This window comes from Ambystoma mexicanum, chromosome 8 (genome assembly GCF_040938575.1).
Source record: "Ambystoma mexicanum isolate Mex_15411 chromosome 8, UKY_AmexF1_1, whole genome shotgun sequence".
In the NCBI taxonomy this organism is placed as follows: domain Eukaryota; kingdom Metazoa; phylum Chordata; class Amphibia; order Caudata; family Ambystomatidae; genus Ambystoma; species Ambystoma mexicanum.
This window is the reverse complement of record NC_090929.1, coordinates 307307627-307328937: the sequence shown is the minus strand read 5'-3', so window position 1 is coordinate 307328937 and position 21311 is coordinate 307307627. Positions and strand designations below refer to the sequence as shown.

The window sequence follows — 21311 nt, the reverse complement described above, 5'->3', positions numbered from 1 at the left end:
ACCAGACAAGCACTTACACTACTGCAAGAAATGCATGGGATAGGCAAGAGGAGAGGCTCTCACATTTGCATTCTGTTAGGGAGAATTCTCCAGAATGGCTAATTTCCCTTACCTTTTGAGTCCCTCAGCAGCTTTGCTGGATTTCTAGGGTTTAATCCTTTTACCTGTGAGCCTTTAATCCCACTCTTGCATGTGTTTTGCTGTGTGTTGTACATTTATTTTGCTCATGGACTATGGAGTCTCACCCACTCCATAGGCATCATCTTTTTACTGTGTCATACAGCACCTTCAGTGCAGTGACACAGGGTTATCGTTTTAGACTTCCCACTTTAAACTCCATTTTCTAGGACTGACTACTGTCACCCAGAACATGTAAAGTTGCCATTGACTTTAATAGTCCTATTAAATTTACAGACCCAGTGCAACCTATCTTCCAATAGAGTACTGGAAGGGTTAATAGTTATCTCTTTTTGTCTGATTCTCATGGAACATTATTTTGTTCCCCTTTCTCTAAGATTTTGCTTGTGGCAGTGGTATCTACCATTTTTATTCTACCGCAAGCTAGTTTGATTGGCTAGGCGACTGTCCTGCCAGGACAGCCACCCTGCTATGTGATTGACAGCCAGGCTGTGTGAATGGGGGAAAACTGCTTAAAAGCAGGTCTCTGGGACTTGGAAGGCAGTGTCACCACTGGAACGAGAGAACCAATGAGGAGCTGACGGAAGACGACTGCAGCAACTACTGTACAGCCCGGTGAAGCCCTGCTGCATGTCTGAATCGCCCAGAACTCCGACGACAGAGAAGATCTGCAAGGAATCTTATTTCCTTGAGCTTGGTGGGACCAACCAGCTCGCCAAACACCAAACGCCGGCCACCCTCTCCTGGTCGAATTTGCTGTGCATCGCTGCAGTGAACAAGATAGCCAGGAGGAACGGAACCTATTTGGGTTTTAAGGAGCACACCTTTTATTCAATGTTTTGCTCTGCTGCTGGCTTCTTCCCTGGGCAGTGCAGGACCCTCCAGTTGTCCTCCTTCTTGTCACCGCGACAGTCACATCAGGAACCGTGAGCCTGCAGGAACTGCCAGGAACAACCGCCTCAGCTACAGCATTCTTCTTCATTTAAGGTACTGTGCAAATCCGGTCGTTCGTTCTGTCCTACCACGGTGAAAGTGTTTGAAATCTTTCGCCTCTCTGAAGGCTTGTCCTTCTCTTCTCTTTTAAATAACTTTTCCTCCGACCAACTTCGTTTTGAACTCTTGGCAAAGACTTAACCGCAAACTACTCTGAACTGTGTGATCCTCTGCAAAGACTCTGAACCATTAACATTGGCCCAGGCCTATTGACTTGAATCCTAGTTGTAGTAAGCCTTTTCTAGATTGCCCTGCCTATCACTTGTTGGTGTTGTTGATTTTGGATAACCTTGTCTTTTCCTCTCTTTTAAATTGCTGGAGTGACAAATTGCTCACAATTCATTTGGAGCTTAACTTGTCCAGAATTGATTGGGAGTTATTGTAGTGAATTAAGATTGTGATTTTCTGCTGCTTTATAGTAGTGAACGGTTTTATAACTGATGGTGTAGATAAATGTGTATTCTTTTACTCAGAAGCCTTGAATCAGTGTTTGCTTAAATCATAGTAATTGTTGTCCGTTGTGTAACTTCTTGTACTGCTCACTTTACTCTTGAGATAAGTCTGGCTGCTCAGCCATCGCTACCACTATATTTTGTAGTAGAGGCTTTTACCAAAGATGAAATTGTACTTACACTTGTAGTCTTAATTGTATGTGGTGTTCCCAAAGGGTACTGCATATGATTCTGCCTAACACTTCAAGACCCATAATCCATGCCTGTGTTCATTGTGCTTATTAGCACAATGGATCCATTGGAAATCACCTCATGTGCCGCTGGATGCCATAGGTTTAGCATAGAGATCTATAGCTTTGTTCTTCGTGGCTAGCACTGCGGAGGCAGTTAACATACTGTTTGTGTTGGGGACAAAGTTGGGTCACACCCAGGAACAGAAAGGCGTGTTGTCTATAAGTGAACAATGTTGATCACTTATAGTATGTCAAGCACAGCAATAAAACTCTGAAACATAGGAATGGCAGTTTAAATGTATTGCAATATCCAGATGAGAATTAGTCTGTGCATTATTAGTGAAATAGTTGTGGATAATATTAAAATCATAAAAATATTCATCTGATCGAGTTGTTTCTCTTCCTTCCACAGCAATATTTTACTCTCCATCCTCTTATGAGGCTTTCTTCTTTGCTTTGAGTGCACATACTAATATTGGGGTGTCTTCTTAAAGGTGTGTGCAGGGTACACCTAACTACTGAGCAGAGGCTTTGGACGACCCTTTATGTCAATCTGTTATACTGCTGGGAAAGTAATGATCAATGGTCTGCCCGAGAATGGCAATTGAACCCCCTCTCATTATGAGTTTGGCTTTATTCCGGTGGTAAATCGGCCGAGTTCTGAAGATAAAGTGGAGGATTTGCTTCCAGCAACAAGCTGGCGGTGTATCTGCCCCCTTTCCTCAGAAAATCAGTGGATTTAACGTGGAGTCATTTTGCTGGCAGTGAATCTGCCAAAAATTATAATTTGGCAGTGCAGGGAAAGTGGCAGTAACTAAATGAGTGCCACTTTTTTCTCACACCGCCAAGCTTGTATATTGACGTTCTATTCTATGTGTTACAAAATGCAACATGGTCTATATGGGGTAAACAGGTTAATAATAATACTATGTTTTTATTTGGATATTATAGCTAAGTGGCATATTTAAGCACTGTCAATAATAACACATGTTAATACTAGACAATCCAATGGTTCTAAAACCATACCCCGGAGCTTTCAGCTCTCCCTCGGCAGACTGGACTCAGTGGGGTTGGTCTTCCAACTCTAGTGCATGGGATGTAAAGCACCACCTCCACACAACCATCCCAACATGGGACCCAGAACAGGAATAACTTCTTCAATCTAATGGCTAACAACACAACAAAAACGTTCACCCTCAGGACAAGAGCAGACAGGAACTAAATAGTCTGTTTTAGCACAGAACTGGAAAAAAGGCCTTCTTACAAAACCCAAAGTCCGACCCTCGGCCCAACTAAGAGACCCACTTCCATAGCTACTGGATCCTTGCACTATGCTCACAGACCCCCACATACGTCACCTTTATTGCCCTCAGCGGGTAAGAACGCTTCATCTGTAGCTCTATCCCACAACCACCAGCGCCTATGCCAGTGTCCCAGCTTTATGATCTAATAAACCTATGGGGGCTCAAATGGGAATGGGGAATGGTTCCTGCAAGGAGGAATTACCGGGTCCTCCTATGTCAGAATGACCCGGTTATTCCTCATTGCAGGAACCCGGTAAAGTAGCCCGGTTTGGAGGCAGCCATGGAGCTCAAAGCTCCATGGCTGTCTCCAAACTCGTAATGAGGCCCATACCCAATTGCCAGGGCCACAAGCCACGCTGAACCATGGTGGCACTCATGACACGGGTATTACCGACCCGCACTAATTAACAGTTTATGCTCCTCCTCTACCCAACTAACGCCCGCCTCACTTCCTTCCTTCCTGAGCCCCCTAAAACATGGCACAGGTGCACTACACAAGACCACTCCCCACTACATTACATATCTGCAGGCAGCTGGAAAGTAACACAGTGACTTATCTTACCAGTAACCAGGAGGGAGCTCTTCCACCCTTCTAAACCAATAATAAGACAATACAATATTACTTGTTACACTGTCCAAAAGTGTGCTGTTCTTATGCAATATGATATGAGTAAACATTGAGCTCTTCTAAACAAGTTATGATTTCTCACTGTGATTTTTAACAGGACCAGTCGGACCTGTTGGTGCTCGTGGAATCCCAGGACTTAAAGGTGAGCAGCCCAGCAGTGTAACTGTATAATTTGCCCGGCCCGGTCGCACAGATTTTTACATGAGATTGGTATCATGGACTCAAACAGCAAACATTGCCTGGCCTGGATGATACACCAGTACATGTGTCCTGGCCTGGGTGCTGCACTAGGAGATGCCGACTGGCCTAGTGCTGCGCCAGGTAATGATGCTTTCCTGTGGCGCTGCAGCAACACTCATCGCATGGCCTGGATGTTACACCAGCACATGCTACATGCCTTATTTATTTATTTGAATTTGTATTTACCGTGCCACATGCTCGCAGGCCTCAAGCCTTAGTTTCTGCACCAGCACACATTGCCGGGCGTTGATGCTGCATCAGCACACATTGCCTGGCCTGAGTGCTCCACTAGAACACATTGCATGTCTTGGATGCCTGACTTTGGTGCTGCAGCAGCACATGCTGCCTGGATGTTGAGCCAGCACACACTGCCTGCATTAGTGCTGTGCCAGCATGTGTTGCTTGGCTATGTTGCTGTGTAGGACATGTTACTAGGCCTCGGTACCGTGCCATCATGGCCTGGGTTTGGTGTCATTCTTTTAAATCTGAGTAACTTCTTGGCTATGATAAGGGCTACAGAAAATGTTGGGTAAATGTCAAGAAGTCTGCATGGAATCTGAAGTGTGATGGTGTGCCTGATCAGAGAATCGTATAAATATGCACATGCAAAGTTAATAAGTTAGTCATTTTACAGTTAAACCTGATGCATGGTATTATCCCTCCCACAAATAGTACCCATAGTACAAATAGTAAATAGTAATAGGGTGTCAGGAGTGTAAGGTTCCTTCACACAGACAGATGTACCACGTGCACCAGCACTGCGAGCATCCTTCGCACCAATGATAGTGCAAGCGTCCCTAACACACACTCACACACACCTCAAATTGATACTGTGCTGCATAAACTGTTCAAGCTTCCCTCTCACCCACACACAGGTGAGTGCATGTACATATACACACAAAAGAAAACACACACAGTGAATTGACACTTTGCTGCGCAAACTGTCAAGCTTCCCTCACACACAAGGCATGAAAGTGCACGCATACACACCTCGAATTGATACTGTGCTGCATAAGCTGTTCAAGCTTTCATCACACGCACCCACATGTGCGTGCATGTTCACACACTCACACACACACAGTGAATTGGTACTGTGCTGCGCAAGCTGTTCAAGCTTCCCTCACACACGTGTGCATGTGCACGCACACACACACATTGAATTGATACTTTGTTGCACAATCTGTTAAAGCTTCCCTCACACGGACTCACAGGGATGTGCATGTACACACACACACACACACACAAACACACACACATAGTGAATTGGTACTCCCTTCCGCCACCTCTTCTCCTTCTCTCATTTCTGACTGTCTGTCCAATATCCAGGAGTGGTGTGCCGCCAATGATCTATGCCTTAGTGCCAGTAAGACTGAGATTCTCCTCATCGGCACACCTGCTCCCTCCTTTCCTGTCACTCTCTGGCCGGCCTCTCTCGGCCCTCTTCCTGCTCCTACCTGTGAGGCTAAAAACCTTGGGGTCATCTTCAACTCCAAACTTTCCTTCTCTCCTTACATCTCTGATGTCTCTAAGAAGTCACACTACCAACTACATCTCCTCAGAGGTATTCTTCCTTTCCTCTCCTTCCCCCAGAAGGTCACTGTCTCCAAAGCTCTGGTTCTCTCTAGTCTGGACTACTGCAACAGCCTCTTTCTAAATCTTCCTGCCACTACTCTCCGCCCTCTACTACTCATCCAAAACAGGACTGCAAGATTTGTCCTTGGCCTCAAGGCCAGGGATCGTATCTCTCCAGGGCTGAAATCTCGCACTGGATCCCAGTGGTGGCGAGGATTAAGTTCAAAATCCTCTGCATTGTCCACAAGGCCTTTTGGGGTCTGGGGCCTCAATACCTTCAACTCTCTCTTCCTAAATATCTTCCTTTTCGAGCTCTTCGCTCATCCGCCTCCAACTCCCTCAGTGTTAGTTGCTTCTCAAAGCAGCGAGTTGGTGGTAGATCTCTTTCTCCTGCTGATGCCTCCCTCTGGAACAGCTTCCCTGCCGCTCTGAAACTTGAGGAGAACCATCTCTGTACTGGAAGCACCTCAAGACCTTCCTCCTTGCTTCTGTTTTCTCTCCTCCTCCCCCCTGCTGATCTCCTGGCTGAATCTGAAACTGCACTGGTTACCTGGCTACCCTCTGACCTCGAGCCCAGGTCCCCTCCCCCCCATTGCACACCTGCACTGCCCCCCTGGCAACCCTTGTACTCGGGGACTGTTTCTGTGTCCCTACAGCCCCTACTAGCACTTGACACCTGATGTCTGCACTTACCCTTTCACTTGCCACCAGCTGGCTGCACTTTTTATTTATTTATTATTTATTTTCTTTCATTCTTTATTTTACTGTTTCCTATATACTCCCTTTTCCCCTTCCCCCTCCCCTGCACTTGTGCAATCTCAATGTCACCTGGCCTAGTAGGATTGCTGTCTCTATCTTCCCTCTGTTTCCCCTCCCTTGCCTCGTCGCGCCTTGAAACACTTGTGTACAGGGGCGCGTTATAAATGTCATATCATATCATATCATACTGTGCTGCGCAAGCTGTTGAAGCTTCCTTCACACACATGCGCATGCATGTGCACGCACACATTCACGCACACACACACATTGAATTGATACTGTGTTGCACAAGCTGTTCAAGCTTTCCTCACACGCACACAAAGGTACGTTCATGCACACACGCTCACACACACACAGTGAATTGGTACTATGCTGTGCAGGCTGTTCAAGCTTCCCCACACACACGCGGGCACGTGCACGCACACACGCATGCAGATTGACTTGGTACTGTGCTACGCAAGCTGTTCCAGCTTCCCTAACACACACGGTTTATCTCTATTTCATCGTTATGACAATTCTTATACTTTTATATAGCAATTATACAAGTTTCAAAAGTTTTAGAAGATGACAGGCAATAATCTATGTTCCATAAAAATAAGTTAATAATTATAATGTTATTGCTACCATTTATACCTGCATAAAGAATAATAAAGGTTAGAAATAATGTTTATGTAATAGTGATATCGCATATCTTTATTAATAAAGTATTGGAAAGCAGCTTGATGTTCGCTATTCCCCTTTAAGCTTACCCCAGTTCAAATTAGATTTTTGATACCGAAAAAATGTAAACCTTAATTGGTGGATGTATAATAAATAGGCAAATCTTGTTTTTTATTAGAATTACAAAACTAAGAATTTGATTTATTATAGATATTCATTTTACAGTGCCTTCGAAATGTAGGTAACATTTGCCTATTTTGAGATTATAACTGTTTTTACATGTGAGTAAATTACCTCCTGTGCTCCAATCGTAAAACAGCATGATATGATATAATATGTTATTTATAACCCACCTGTACACAAGTTGTTCAAGGCACGACAAGAGAGGGGGACAAGACAAACAATCTTACTCTGAGGAATTCAACCATCTTCACAGGGAGAGTGCGCTCGCCTGGGCTTTTTAAAATTTTTGATAAATGAAAATGAATGATGGTAGGCCAACCTCCGAGAAATTAGTGCGGCCATTCTGCACCCATTTCATCCGCTTCCCACACCAAACACATAGTCACCTGTACTCTGGGAAGTCACAGCCTGCTGTCTTCCCCTGTCATATTCACATGGGATGTGACAGCCCTGGGTACATCAAAGCATTCCAAGAAGGGGAAGGCACACCTTCCTCCAGCCATGAGCAGCCTAATTAAAATATCAAAGGCTCCATGGATATGCATTCCTTTGTTCTCCGGCTGGTGGCAGTGCATACTAATGAGAGATAATTGAGACAAGCCTGCCGAGTGGGCTTGGTTCCCGGAGAGACAACAGGAAGGAGGGACTAACACCCCTTTGTTATGCAATATGTCAACTTGAAGCTAGTTCCCAACCCTCTGTATAAAAGGCAGTGAAATGCATGTCTGGGTCCACTATTTACTGTAGGCAAACCCCTGCAGTGCTGACCCCTTTCAGAGGGGAGAAGTAGGTGGTTGGGGGGAGAGAGGAAGTCTGCTCCCAGAAAATACTTCAAGGGAAAACCTGCACTTTAATCAAGAGTCACAGTGGGCTCAGTTAACCAGAGAGGCATTTTGATCAAAATCAGACAGGAAGATGGGTGGGACCTAGATGTATGTTGTCACACCCTTGTCTGTCCTGTTTCAGAGCACTTTGGTCCTGACCTCATGCATAACAGAAGATTGTTGGTGGGGACCCAGGATTGGTTGATTAAGGTAGAATTAGCCTATACCAATCACAGGGGCCCTTTTGGCTTTAAAAGAGGGCTGAACACCTCACTTAGCAGATCATCTGAAGACTTTGCAAGGAGTAAGAAGAAGAACTCATTTGGACCTGAACTGAAAGTACAGTCAACCTTACATCTTCTGCCAGTGAAGGAAGGGCAGGAGTTCCAAGAGGGAAGCAAGATCTCTCCCCTAAACATCTCCCAGGGAACAGAGAGAGTTACCAGACTCAGAGGACCAGTCCAGCAGCTCCAGAACTGTACCCAGCCAGCACATAGCATGCCCTGCTAGGTTCTGACAGCAAGCTTCCTAGGTGGGAAGTGCCAGAGAGTCTCTGGACAAAGGACAAGGCAGTTGCCTGCTAACACCCTCCTTATTTTTTGGTTGTCCGCCTTGAAAGGACACTAGCCCTGTGAAGAAGCTAGGAGGAGTGCAACCCAAGCATCATCCAGCGTCCATCTTTGTAAGGACAATTCTGAGACAGTCGAGTCCTAGAACCGCATCCGGCTGCACTGCTGACTGTTGTCATGCTGCAGTGTGACCAGAGCTGTCCGAGACTCCTCAACCAGCATTCCAGATCCGCAAACCAGCACAGAGACACTGATTGTTGACCCCGAGCCGCTGCATCGGACAACCTGCAGATGTCCATCCAGCCTTGCTTGCAGAACTGCCTGCTGCCTGGTACCTGCAGCTGTCTCCCACCACTAACTGTCTCAAGGGCTACAAATCGAGCACCAAGAACTTCTTCAGCACCCTGTACATTGTGGTTCTGCCACCCTGGTCCTTCTCCAAAAGACCCTAGAGACAGTCACAACCCTTTGCCCCCTTGGTGCTGAAACCAAATAATCTTGAACTGCAAAACTAATTACTTTACCAACTATCCTCCTGTCAGTATCCAGAGTGCATCCCTTTGCTTCATGAAACGGTATGTCCTCTGTGTTCCTTTACAGGGTGAGTTGTATTTTGTAGTGTGCAAGAACTTGTTGTAGTAATAATAAAGTAGATATTTGTATACAACCTTGACTGCACAGTCCCTTTTTTCATTGGTTAATAATTGTATTTTCGCTGCATTGCACCTAACCAGCGATCCTCGACCTTGCGGAGATAAGCCTGCCGTTCCGTCCACGTTACAAAAATTGGACAAGGAGGTCCTATAATTCACTTGTATTCCAATCTGTTCATATCCCCTCTGGTGTACTAGAGGTGTGGGGTTGATTGATGGTTTAGAAACTGATATTAATCTCTGGACCACTGGTGCCCCGGAAGTCAATTCGTCACACTTACTAGGCCATGTGTCAATCAGATTGTGAAAGTGTGACAACGCAAAGTGCAGGGGGATGGGAGAGGCAGGAGTGCCAGGGAGAGGGATGGGGAAGTGCAATCAGGGTAGCATTGCTTGCTCTGAGCGAATGCAGCAAGGGCAGCCTGGCTCGGGGTAAGTGCAAGGAGGCATGGGGACTGTAGAGGTTACAGTGACAGCCCCTAAGTATGCAGGAGGCCCGGAGGCAGTGCAGGGGAGACTGATCGTGGAGGAGCCATGTACCCATTGGGTAGCCAAACAAGCAGTTGGCGCAGCAGACAGGTAGGTCAGCAGGGGAGAGAGAGAGAGACAAAGAGAAAGCAGAAGAGAAAAGTAAGATCTTGAGCTGCTTCCGGAACTTCAGGCTCAAGTTTGAGAGGGGCGAGGAGGTCATTACAGAGGGAGTCACCTGCAGGGGAGAGAGATCGATCCCCCACTCTCTGCCTGGAGAAGCATCTGACCCTCAGAGAGTTAGAGGTATTTGAGCTAAGGGCTCGAGAAGGAAGGACATTTTAGAATAGAGAGTTGGATGTAGTGTGGACCCGGACCCAGAAAGCCTTGTAGATGATGCAGAGGGTCTTGGACTTGAACCTTGTATCCACCGGGAGCCAGTGGAGAGATTTCAGGGCGGGAGAGATACAGTCCCTTGGCTTGAGGCCAAGGATAAGTCTTGCAGTCCTGTCTGGATTAGTTGCAGAGGGCAGAGAGTAGAGAAAGATAGATTGAAAAAGAGGCTGTTGCAGTTGACCAGCCTAGAGCGCACCAGGGCTCTGTAGACAGCAGACATCTGGGGGAAAGTGAGAAAACGAAGAATAGCTCTGACGAGGTGCAGCTGGTAGCGGGCCTTCTTGGCAAGGTCTGTGATGTGAGGAGAGGAGAGAGTAGAGTCGAAGATGACACCAAGGTTTTTTGCCTCAAAGGATGGAAAAAGAAGAGGGCCCAAAGAGGGCGGCCAGAGTGCGAGAGGGAAAGCGGGAGCAGGGGTCCCAATGAGAAGGATCTGCATCTTACTGGCATTAAGGCAGAGATCATTGCAGGCGCACTAATCCTTAATCACAGTAAGACAGTCGGGAATGACCGAGAGAGGATAGGAGGCTAAGGGGCTCCTGAACGGGAGCTGAGAGTCATCCGCATAACACTGAAAGTTAGAGAAGGTAGAAATCAGAGAGCGGCAATACATTTCTTTTCCCTTGTATTATCTTTCTGGCTCCTTCCCCCGTCCATTCCTAGGAGAATAAATATGTATGGCACAGCTGAAAGGGTAAAAGCAACCTAGGCTTTCCTCCATTTAACTAAGTACAAGCTTCCCTCACACACACAGTTCAGGCACGACCTGGGCAGCAGCAGTGATGCTGGGGGTGAGCACTTGAATAGCTCCATGACGCATTAGTTCTTCCCCGGGTGACCTGTAATCCCATCCATCTCCCCATGCAAGACTGACCACAGGAGGTCCTGCAGCCCACAGCTGTCAGTACTGCAGGTAATGAGAGACAGGGAAGGAATGGGGGCTAAAGGGATAAGGGATGAGTACTGGATGGAGACTCGTAGAAACTGAAGCAGATAGGACGATGGAAACTGGGAGCACTGGGGAACATTCACCAAACACCAACAATATTATGGTGGGTTAAAAAAACAAGAAGAAAACTCTTCTACCTGTGAAGTCAGTGCAGAATCGGCTAAATCAGTTTATAAGCATCACATACCAGAGCGCCACCTAGCAGCGATCAGCGTAAGGTCACCTCAAGATCAGCGCCATGCAACAATGAGTCATGGGTATGCAACTTAGCTGAAGAGCATTACAGGTAGGAAGGTTGCTGATGGTGGGGGGATACGATTGGAAGAGGAATAAAGCATTGCATGATCAATAGTGCTGCACTCTGCCTGTGTGTCTTAGAACTGATCCCGTGTGTGTTTCTCCTTTAGGTGCAAAAGGTGATGCTGGCAATCCGGGAAACTTCGGTAAGATTCCTTCCGAAATGCGCTCGAATATTTATTTCTCCAGATCCAGAGGGGAACAGGCTATTTCTGTGCCCCAGTGCTAAAAGTGTGCAAGGAGAAGCCCAGTCGCACAAAACACTCTTATTTTTAAGATGTGCCAGTTATTTTGCCTTAAAATTAAACCAGATCTACGAAGACAAGTGAGTAGTGTTTATTTGTAATATGTTGCAGGCCTGGTAAGCAGTTCAGTCATTACCTGTCTAGTTAAACGTACTGCTGCCCTGGTTACCCAGCCTTTACTATCTAATAAATGCATTTCAGTTCTAACGAGAAGCGTCCTTATGCCCCATCGTAGTTCTATTAAGAACGTAAGAATCACCCTCCTTAGATCATTAAGACTGTTTGGAATCCTAATGAGAACTATCCTTTCCTAACTGTCTCCAAAACATTATTGAAGCCCTGATAAGAAGTACAAGAAAATCCATGCAAAAGTATTGCAGTCCCCATAACAAGCTCTCTAGCTGTCCCAAAAAAAGCATTGCAGTCCTGCTGAGAAATACCCTTACTCTCTCAGTAAAGGCATTGCAGTCCTGGCGAGGAATACCCTTACTCTCTCAGTAAAGGCATTGCAGTCCTGGCGAGGAATACCCTTACTCTCTCAGTAAAGGCATTGCTCTCCTGCTTAAGGTCCCAGTTAAGTGTTGCAGCCCTGATGCGAAACACTCGCCTGGTGCCAGTAAAAGTACTGTAGTCCTGAAGAGAAGCGCCCTTACTGTCTCAGTAAAGGCATTGCTGTCCTGCCGAGTGACATGCTTAAGGTCCCAGTTAAGTATTGCAGCCCTGATGCGAAACACTCGCCTGGTGCAAGTAAAAGTACTGTAGTCCTGAAGAGAAGCGCCCTTACTGTCTCAGTAAAGGCATTGCTGTCCTGTCGAGTGACATGCTTAAGGTCCCAGTTAAGTATTGCAGCCCTGATGCGAAACACTCGCCTGGTGCCAGTAAAAGTAGTGTAGTCTTGAAGAGAAGCGCCCTTACTGTCTCAATAAAAATATGCTCACCCTAATGAGAAACTCCCTTAGGATCAGAGTAAAACAACAGCAGTCCTGCTAACAAGGCTGAAACACGTGTATGGGGTTGCTGGTGGTACTCTTGTTCAGAGAGGAATTGCCATATCATTTCGGTGCTGGACTGCCTATGTGGGTGGGACAAAGACTGATATGCAAATGGTTATTTCCCATCTGTGAAAGGTATAGTGATCAAAAAGCATGTGCTGCAAACTCTCATCTCAGAAAAAGGTTATCATGCCATGTTCAGAACAGGTTATCATGCCATGTTCTTTCTAGAGAGGAGCGCCTGCTACCTTTTTTGAACTGTTAAGAAGCATCATCACTGCACAAGTAGAAGTGTTGCAGTCCTCATGAGCAGACACTTCAGGCAGATGTTATGTTTCTGGATGAATACCACATATGTCTGCATTGGTGGGCCACATTTGCCCACACCCATGGGCTAGAAGACCTGCCCTTTCAAGACATAAGTTCAGAGATCCAATCACAAATTACTCAGTGCTGTCATAATATTTTTTTATATTTTCTATTGTATTATATGATTTAGACAAAAACTTTAAAACATAAAAGCAATAAATGCGTAGGACAGGATATAGTAAACGAAAATGTAATTCAAACAAATAAAAAAATCCATAATACAATGAATTTAAAAGAAAAAAAGACAGTCCTGAAACTGAAATAGTATGTCGAATTACACAGAGTGATGCTTTTCAAACCTATTGATAGAAATCCAAGAAGCTCAGCGATGTGTCCCCCTTCCTCCTCTAATCTCCCCAAACATTCTCCCCTTCAAGAGCAATGACTGAAACTAGGGAATACTTTAGGGCCACAGTCTCAAAAATCTAACAACATTTTTAAAACACACCAGATGTACAGTTGTAGGTCAAAGGATCAACTACCAAAGGGTCGAATGGTCAATGAATCGACACCAAAGTACCGAAAATCAAAGGATCAAATTATTTATTTATTTATTACAATTGTTTTGGGGGGGTCCCCCCTAATCTCTCTTTTTGTGGTAAAAACCACTTTTTTTCACTACACGAACCCCCCCCAAAAAATATATAATTTAAAAAAAAATGTGATCCTTTGTTTTTCGATCCTTTGGTGTCGATCCTTTGACCATTCGACCCTTTGGATTCGATCCTTTGACCAGACACCAGGATGTACTTATTTTATTTGATTTAGTTTGAGAAATCCACGGGTCACCTTATTCTCAAACATGACCTGCACAGCTCAGGGGGGCTGTCCAGAAATGCAAACAATTGCATACATTAGTTTTGGAATGCATGACCCATGTGGATGCTGCAAGCGCATTTCACGGTGTGCATTTCATAGTGAAAGGCCCTTAAAGAGCCCAACAATGTGAAATATATATAAGAAAAAGCATTTCTATCTCTTTGTGGGAGATAGGAATGCAGGTGGGACAGCAGAATCTCACACCGCTGCTGGCAGATTTGAAATTAAAAGCATGTAAGGGACAGAAATGATCCTGTCATGCACTGCACGGTCCCCCCCAACCCCCCAACAATCCCCCCGGTCCCCTGCATCTGTTCAAAACAGGCACAGGGGAATGTGTTTATTTTCTGTGCATTTTAAAATGCACTCAGTTTGTAAATGTGGCATGTGCTTTAAAATGCGCAGAACGGCCCCCTTATTTTCACATTCAGATGCCTTTGTGGATGGTTATGCAGGTGGAGAGGTGCACTGACACATCCCCTCAGATTCCCTTGCCAGAAATAAATAATGTGCTCATGTGATATCACACGTTAGCTCAGAAATTGTAAAAAAGTGTTAGTACATTCATTAATTCACGTGTTGCTACAGTACATGCACGGTCACCGTGCTTACTATAGCTTGCACCCTCTCCCTGTCTGCTCCCTTTCCTTGTGCTCTGTCACCTAAATCCTTTAAACTCCAGTTAAAGAGCATATCGTGCACGCTTATAATGAAACTACCATGCAAGCATTCTGTCCTGACCAGCATTTCTTTTTTCACACAGGAGGGCAGGAGCTGGATGACATCTACTGCAAGAGAGGTACATATTTTAAGAAGATGGCAGACACAGTTTAATGTAATCGAAAGCTTTTCATATTGCACTTCTCTTGGAAGACAGTGTTCCTTGCAAAGAATTCAACTCTTGGCATACATCTGCCAAGAATAAATATCCTCCATATGGATGTAACTTACACCTGAAAATGGTATTTCCAAAGACTGTCGGAAAATGTGCTTCGTTTGTACTTCATACACAAAAAAAGGCCAATTTACACTCAAAGACTGTGCTCTATCAGGCGCTAGCTTCATTCAGAATAAGTTACTTGGTCAGACATAAAGTACTTTTGCACATCTTTTCCTCTCACTCCAAAATATGTTCTACTAAATATCAATTCTCACTCCAAACATCCCACACATTAGCATACACTTCGCACTTCACAGCCAACATTTTGGACTTAACTGTGACTGCTGAAAATGGTCCCCTTGGATGAATGTGTGTGAGAATGATCGTTACTGCATGTTGAAACGTGAGGTTCTCTGCAGTATTAGCCCTACGAGTAGGAACATGTGGGGTTCAGATATAATGCATACGAAACGTATGAACATTAATGTGTCACGTTTTGTCATCCAGAAAAATATGCCTTTTCCATTCCTGTTCATAGAATGGAAATGGAAATAGCACCTCGGTGGTTCACAGCACTGCTTTACCATGTACAATAACCCATTGTACCGTGCATAAATGGCACTGTAGGGTAATGAAGTTAAGAAATTGGCCGTATGCAATGCCCACACATTCCCTTTCTTTGGGGGTCCTCCAGAACATTTCTGGCCCTTGGGTGAAGCTGCTTAGAGCATCCATTCATTTAAGGGACACACATTGAAATATGGTGCTAGGTTTAAGGTTTTTATCACCACCTTTTGGGAAGAAGTTAAAATGTGTGTTGATCGTATGTAGATTTCCAAATCATATTCATGCATCATTTGGCAGATGCACCATTGCCTAGGATACATCATTTAAATACATCAATACCTTGATCAACTCCCTCATAATTTCTATTGCTATTTAAATTAATTTGTAGAGTGCAGAAATGGTCACCCTATGGCTTCTTGGTGATACGAAATCTACATATATAAAATGCTCAGGTATGTTTCCATGCTTGGCTGATGCACTTCATCAGTGTAAGGTGGCCCTCTGCTGTCCAAATGGTAAAGTGCACCCACTTCAACAACAGCTATCATTTCAACATACAGATGCAATGTATCAGTGTTAGGTTGCCCTCTTCTGTCCAAATGGCAGAGTGAACCCACTTCAACAACAGCTACCATTTCAACAAACAGTATGAGCACAGTTCTCCGCGGTCACCTTCACCTTCAACTATCGCAAACAGCGGTTCCGCTGTCAGTGAACAGTTAATTACCCGCTCAACGTTTCAGCATTTAAGTCTGTAAAGAGCGAAATGATGTAAGATGGATGCCTCCTCATGAGCTAAAACTGAAAGTAGGTGCTGTACATGTTTCTACTGTGCAATCTTATGCCATCACAGGGACACTGCAATTGAACAAGTTTGACAATTACATTTCTACGAAGACACATCATAGAGGCATGTGCGAACGATGGAACTTAGATAATGCTCTTGTACTGAGCATACCCCTCATTCCATCTGATACTTTTAGCCTTTTCAATGACTACTGAGTCACAGGGACCTACACCCCCTTCCTGAAAGCGATCAGTTGTAATTTTCGATATTTAGGAAGGGGGACAGAAGTGACCCTATGCATTACCAATCAATATTGACCTTTAAGATATGCTAGAACAGCATATGTTACCCCGCAGCAGCTAGTGGTAAAGAATTCAATGAAATAAATGTGGCACTTTGCTGTTGGGTGAAAACACATAGAGCTGTTTTAAACTCACTGTGGTTTGGTAAGTCTTTTTGACCCCCTGTTGTTGGCTGAGGGCACAAGTTCAAACACGGGTGCCAATAGGCAGTTGATCAGCGATGACACTTTTCTGCTGAAAGGAGAACTTCAGTTTTCCCCTTTAAGCTTGAGTCTGTTTGTGCACATCCATCTGTCCACAGCCATTCAAGACGACTTCAAACTGTCCATATCTTACTGGTTGTGCTCAGGCAGCCATAGAAGAAACTGTGTTTCAGTAGCTAAGGTGTAAAAGCAAAGATTGAAGGACCCCACTAGAACTGTCTGGGAGAAATCTATGGAGTAAACAGTAGTGGACAAGCCCTGCCAAACGCTAGACGTTAGAGAGATTTCCTTCCGTTCAAAGGGACAAAATGCCACCCATTGTGATGTTAGACACTCGAATACTGTACCCTGGGAGTCGAGTTGATAGACAACCAAGGTAAAATCGATGGTTGCCCATCTCAAACACTGTCAACAAGACAAAAATTGCAGCATCACTTGTGTCTGCCGGGCATCTAAGATCGTCCAGGGACCCCGCCAAATACAGCCTCGGTACCCATGGCTGGTTAAAGGCTGGCACACTTGTTGTGTAATAGTTGGCATTTCTCACGAAAGTTTTGAATCTGGGTCACAACTATTGATTCTAATAATTTACCTAAGCACAGGGACTGCGAAATTGGTTGAACATTTGACGCTGCATTTGGATCTAGGAAGTGTGTCTTAATGGATGGTTTAATCATGATCTTTTTAACTTCTTTAGGTACAGGTCACATCCAAGGGAGGATATGAGTGTGTAGCAACAATCATCCTGGATGAATCACAAGACTGATCTATTTCTTTATCGTAGCAGGACACACATGGTGTGTAACACCAGAGTCTGTGCTGGACTGAATTATCTACTTTAACTGGAGATCCTATAATAGTTCAAATTTGCTAAAAGGCAGAATAGTACTTTCTTTGAGTGAAACATATTTTTTTAGCAAACGTAGATTCATAAGAGGCCCGGTCATGTCTTAGTGTGTTTATTTTCTTTAAGAACGTGACAAGAGAAAGGCCTTATCCCAGATGTAAACTAAGTGTGTTAGACGTTTAATTTTATTTTTATTGTATTGTTCAAAGCACAGGCCTAGCTAGAGAGCTGCAGAGCACTGTACAAGGTTTGGGTGGAAGCAATTGGGCTGGCATCTTCTAATAGTAGCACAGAACTGAGTTGCGTCCTGTGCTCCATTGGGTCCCTGGTCAGAAATGTTTCTAAGACAACCTTGACATTTTGTGAATACAAGTAAAGCTACACATTTGAGGCCATGTGCATCCTCTGCATGCAGCCCAAAGCTCCCTAATGTGCCACCGGGAACTGAACATTAGCTGGTCTTGGAGTATTTTATACATGGGTAACTTGCACAACTGTGCACAATTTACTCCAAAACATACGCCAATAGGGAAAATGTAGATCCTTTTTTGAATCACTCATAGGTCCTGCTGTGAATTCCGACTGACGTACTCATGAGTAAGTTAATATCTTTTCCAGGGGCAAGACAAGCGTATTCCTTTGTAAAAGGCTTTGGGAATTGGACCCTCAATGGGCGTGTCATGGGATGATGTAGCAAGCCTTTGAGCAGATGGACATTATTCAGGTGCCTTTTGAGGTCAAGCGGCATTCACTGAAACAAACTGCCTGTGATATTCAAGCTTAGTCAGGTTCTAACAAAACTCCTGCAGACGTAGAAATGGGTATGCAGTGATTATATCGGATCCAAAACAACTGATGAAAAAATAACGAATGAAAAAATAACTAATTTTTAAAACTAAAAATGGGGTTGTGAGAGGGAATAGTGGTTTTGGCAGTGGGGGAACAGTATTATTATTTTAAAAAGGGGGAGAGGGGGTTTGGAGGGGAACTCCCCTAAAACAATAAAAAATGAATCTGTTATTTTGCAACTAGTTATTTTGTATTCGTTATTTTTTCATTAGTTATTGTTCCATTAGTTATAATTACATGTAACCATTGAAATGTACAGAAGACGTAAAGATGACCTGTCCTGCAACTGGCACATGACGAGGCATGTGTTTTAGGTGTGTGCCGGCGCTGTGTCTATTTATTCCTCAACACTGATTCAGATGGAGGTCCTGCTTTCTTCTAAAATGTCATCCAGACGAAATCCATTGCTTCCAAAAGGGGAGAGATGCTATCAAAAAGAACCTTGCATTTGAATAACAGGAAGCACAGGAAAATAGTGGGAGGTCAATAAGGTCACAAAATAGAATACGATGGTCTGTATGTGGCGACAACAAACATAGCAACGACCTCCAGTCACATGCGCTGGAGCAATGAACTGGTCAGCGTTGTGTCCAGGGCTCAAGTCGAGGGTACTCGCGGGTGGAAGGAGATCACCCACTTTTTTCAGAGGGTGTACTCAGTGCCCCCAGCTAAAATGAGAAACATTTAAAGTCTTCTTTGATTTTATGAATTAAAGCGACCTCAGGGATCGTAGTAGTTGTCAGGTCTGCAGGCCGGACACTTCACCACTGCACTATATGATCTGATGAAAAATAACAAGCAAGTAAAGGTGAAATGTCCCATTTCGTTACTGCAAGTTCCAGGGAAAACATAGGTATTGGTTCTTGGAGTTTAAAACATGCACACCTTTAAACGTTTACAAAAACACTATTAGAAGAAAGTATCCTCTCTTGATTTTGTGTGTGTGTTGATTTTATGAAAGCCAAATGCCATTCGTCCTGTGCAGATAGGGTCGTAATGCAAAGCCATTTTAATGAAATGTGTATATTTCACCATGATATGCTAATTTCTGGCGATGACACATCCCGTAGCGTTTGTTGATGAGTCCACCCACTTTTATTTTTAGGACTTGACCCCTGGTTGTGTCTTGTGGGTCTTCTATCTGCACAAACTAAAAGATGGTCTCAAACTCGGCATGGTTCGAAGCATAACATCAACCGAGTGTTGGTGCTACACAAAGGAAATCAGAAGCAGCTGCCTAGGGCGGAACATACAGAGAGGCAGTACTATGCCCCTCTACAAATAAAAGCTTATAGCATTGAAATGCATGGCTGCCAGAAAGGCACTTTGTATGGGATTGCATAAATTCTTGCACTGACCTTTCATAAATATGGACATGAAATCACTGGACAAAGTGGTAACCGCACAGCAAAACCCCAGGATTTAATGCAGAGGTTCTCAGCTAGTGCTGCTTTGTTCAGAAAGATACAGAGGAGATCAGGGATTGGGTTTGGACATCATCCATCACATCAATAGTGAAGAGTTTCAAATGGTGCTTACATTCTAGGTAATGGCATCCTTAGGTCAGTAGAATTGCAGGGGTTGTTGTCTAATACCATATGCATGCACCCATATGCATGCACATGCATGGGTGTTTAAGACTATGATATTTTTAACAGAGGTTTAAATCTGATACTATTGGCTTTTCTCTTTTCTCAAAGCAAAGTGGCGCTGCTTACATCATTTCAGAACCAGTACTAAAAGTTTTTGCTTGTATCAATATTTGTTCAATTTAGGATTTTTCATTGGTGAGATTAAGAGCTAGTGATGGTTTTTCTGTGAAAGAGGGACCAGTCCCATCTGTCTCTAGTGTCTTGCAAGGTTTAATTGTTTGGCCGCTATCCACAGGGATAAAATGGCAGAGATCACCCAATATTCAAAGACCCTTAAAAGCTACTGGGTCGATGGATACTTTAACCATCCTCTGCTACCACATGAACCAATAGACCTGGTCCTTTAAGACGAGGCAGCAATATTTACAGGTGGATGGGGATGCAGACGTTACTCAAACATCAATAAGCAAAATGACTCAGGAAGTTGGCAAAAATCAATACTGTTTTAATAACAATTATCTAAAACAGGGGGTACAATGGACATCATCCAACGTCACAGAGCACGATCTCAATGATTTTCATAAAAAACATAACTTTTATAGTCAATATTCATCATCATTGACATCACATTACGTTGGAAACTAAGAAAACTCATTGTAATGGGGAAAGGTTTTTGGAAGCTGTGGTCCCGTTGGACGATCCACCATTAATGTTCCATCACACAGTACATCAGGGTTCTAGCCTTTCTTGTGGAAGCTGCTCATATGCTTGGTAGACCCGCCCCCAGGCACGTTGCAACTTTAGTCGTGCTTGCGCTCCTCATTGCATCGGTTGCTTACCGCTGCTATTTTTCTACTCTCTCGTTCTGCCTTTGTGTTTCTTTTCCCACTGTAGCCTTGTTTCCCTCCGTCCTCATCGCTGTCTGGTTCATTCAGGCGGTGGGCTTTATTCTTGCACTCGCGAGTCTCACCTCACTCTGCTTTCCCCTCTCAGCATCCTCTCCTGTAGCCTCACCCTGCTTTTCGTTGTCCACCTTTTTTCCTTGGCTTGGTGTAAGTTACTGCTCTGTTTGCAGCGCTCTTTGTTCCCCATGGCACTGGCGGCATTCTTCTCTCTCTTTCTCTCCCTCTATCCCTCTCTCTCTCCCTCGCTCGCTCTTACTCTTGGCTGCTTTCTCCCATTTCATTCTGCCTGCTTCAGCTTCCCTTTCCTTAACGCTTTTCTTACGTTTCTTGAGGTTTTCTCTTTTCTTTATTTCCATTCTGCCTCTCTTCCTTGCAGTTGTACACGGCTGCGTTCGTACTCCCTCTTTCGGTCTGCCCGGAACCTTCTGCTTCCATTCGTGTCCGCCAAGCTTTGCCTCTGTTTACTCCCAGCTTGGATCCTCTGATCAACCATTCCAGCTAATACGGATTTGCCCAGCCTTTTCTCCCAAAGCCGCTGACCTTCTTTTTGGCTCTTTGTGAGTTTTGACCCAGACTTCTTTGGACCTACCATTACTTTTCCAGTTCCAACCTCATCAGTACTTCGTCTCTTCACCA

General features: G+C 44.5%; 1 protein-coding gene across 2 annotated transcripts in view; it reads left to right on the top strand.

The window, feature by feature from the left end:
* LOC138471864 (ficolin-1-like) overlaps positions 1-21311 on the top strand; it is a 199192-nt gene that overhangs the window by 34939 nt on the left and 142942 nt on the right. For both annotated transcript variants that reach the window (XM_069609722.1, XM_069609723.1), the window contains exons 4-6: positions 3846-3890; positions 11429-11464; positions 14507-14542. In XM_069609722.1, coding sequence (XP_069465823.1) covers positions 3846-3890; positions 11429-11464; positions 14507-14542 — 117 coding nt within the window. The remainder of the gene's footprint in view (positions 1-3845; positions 3891-11428; positions 11465-14506; positions 14543-21311) is intronic.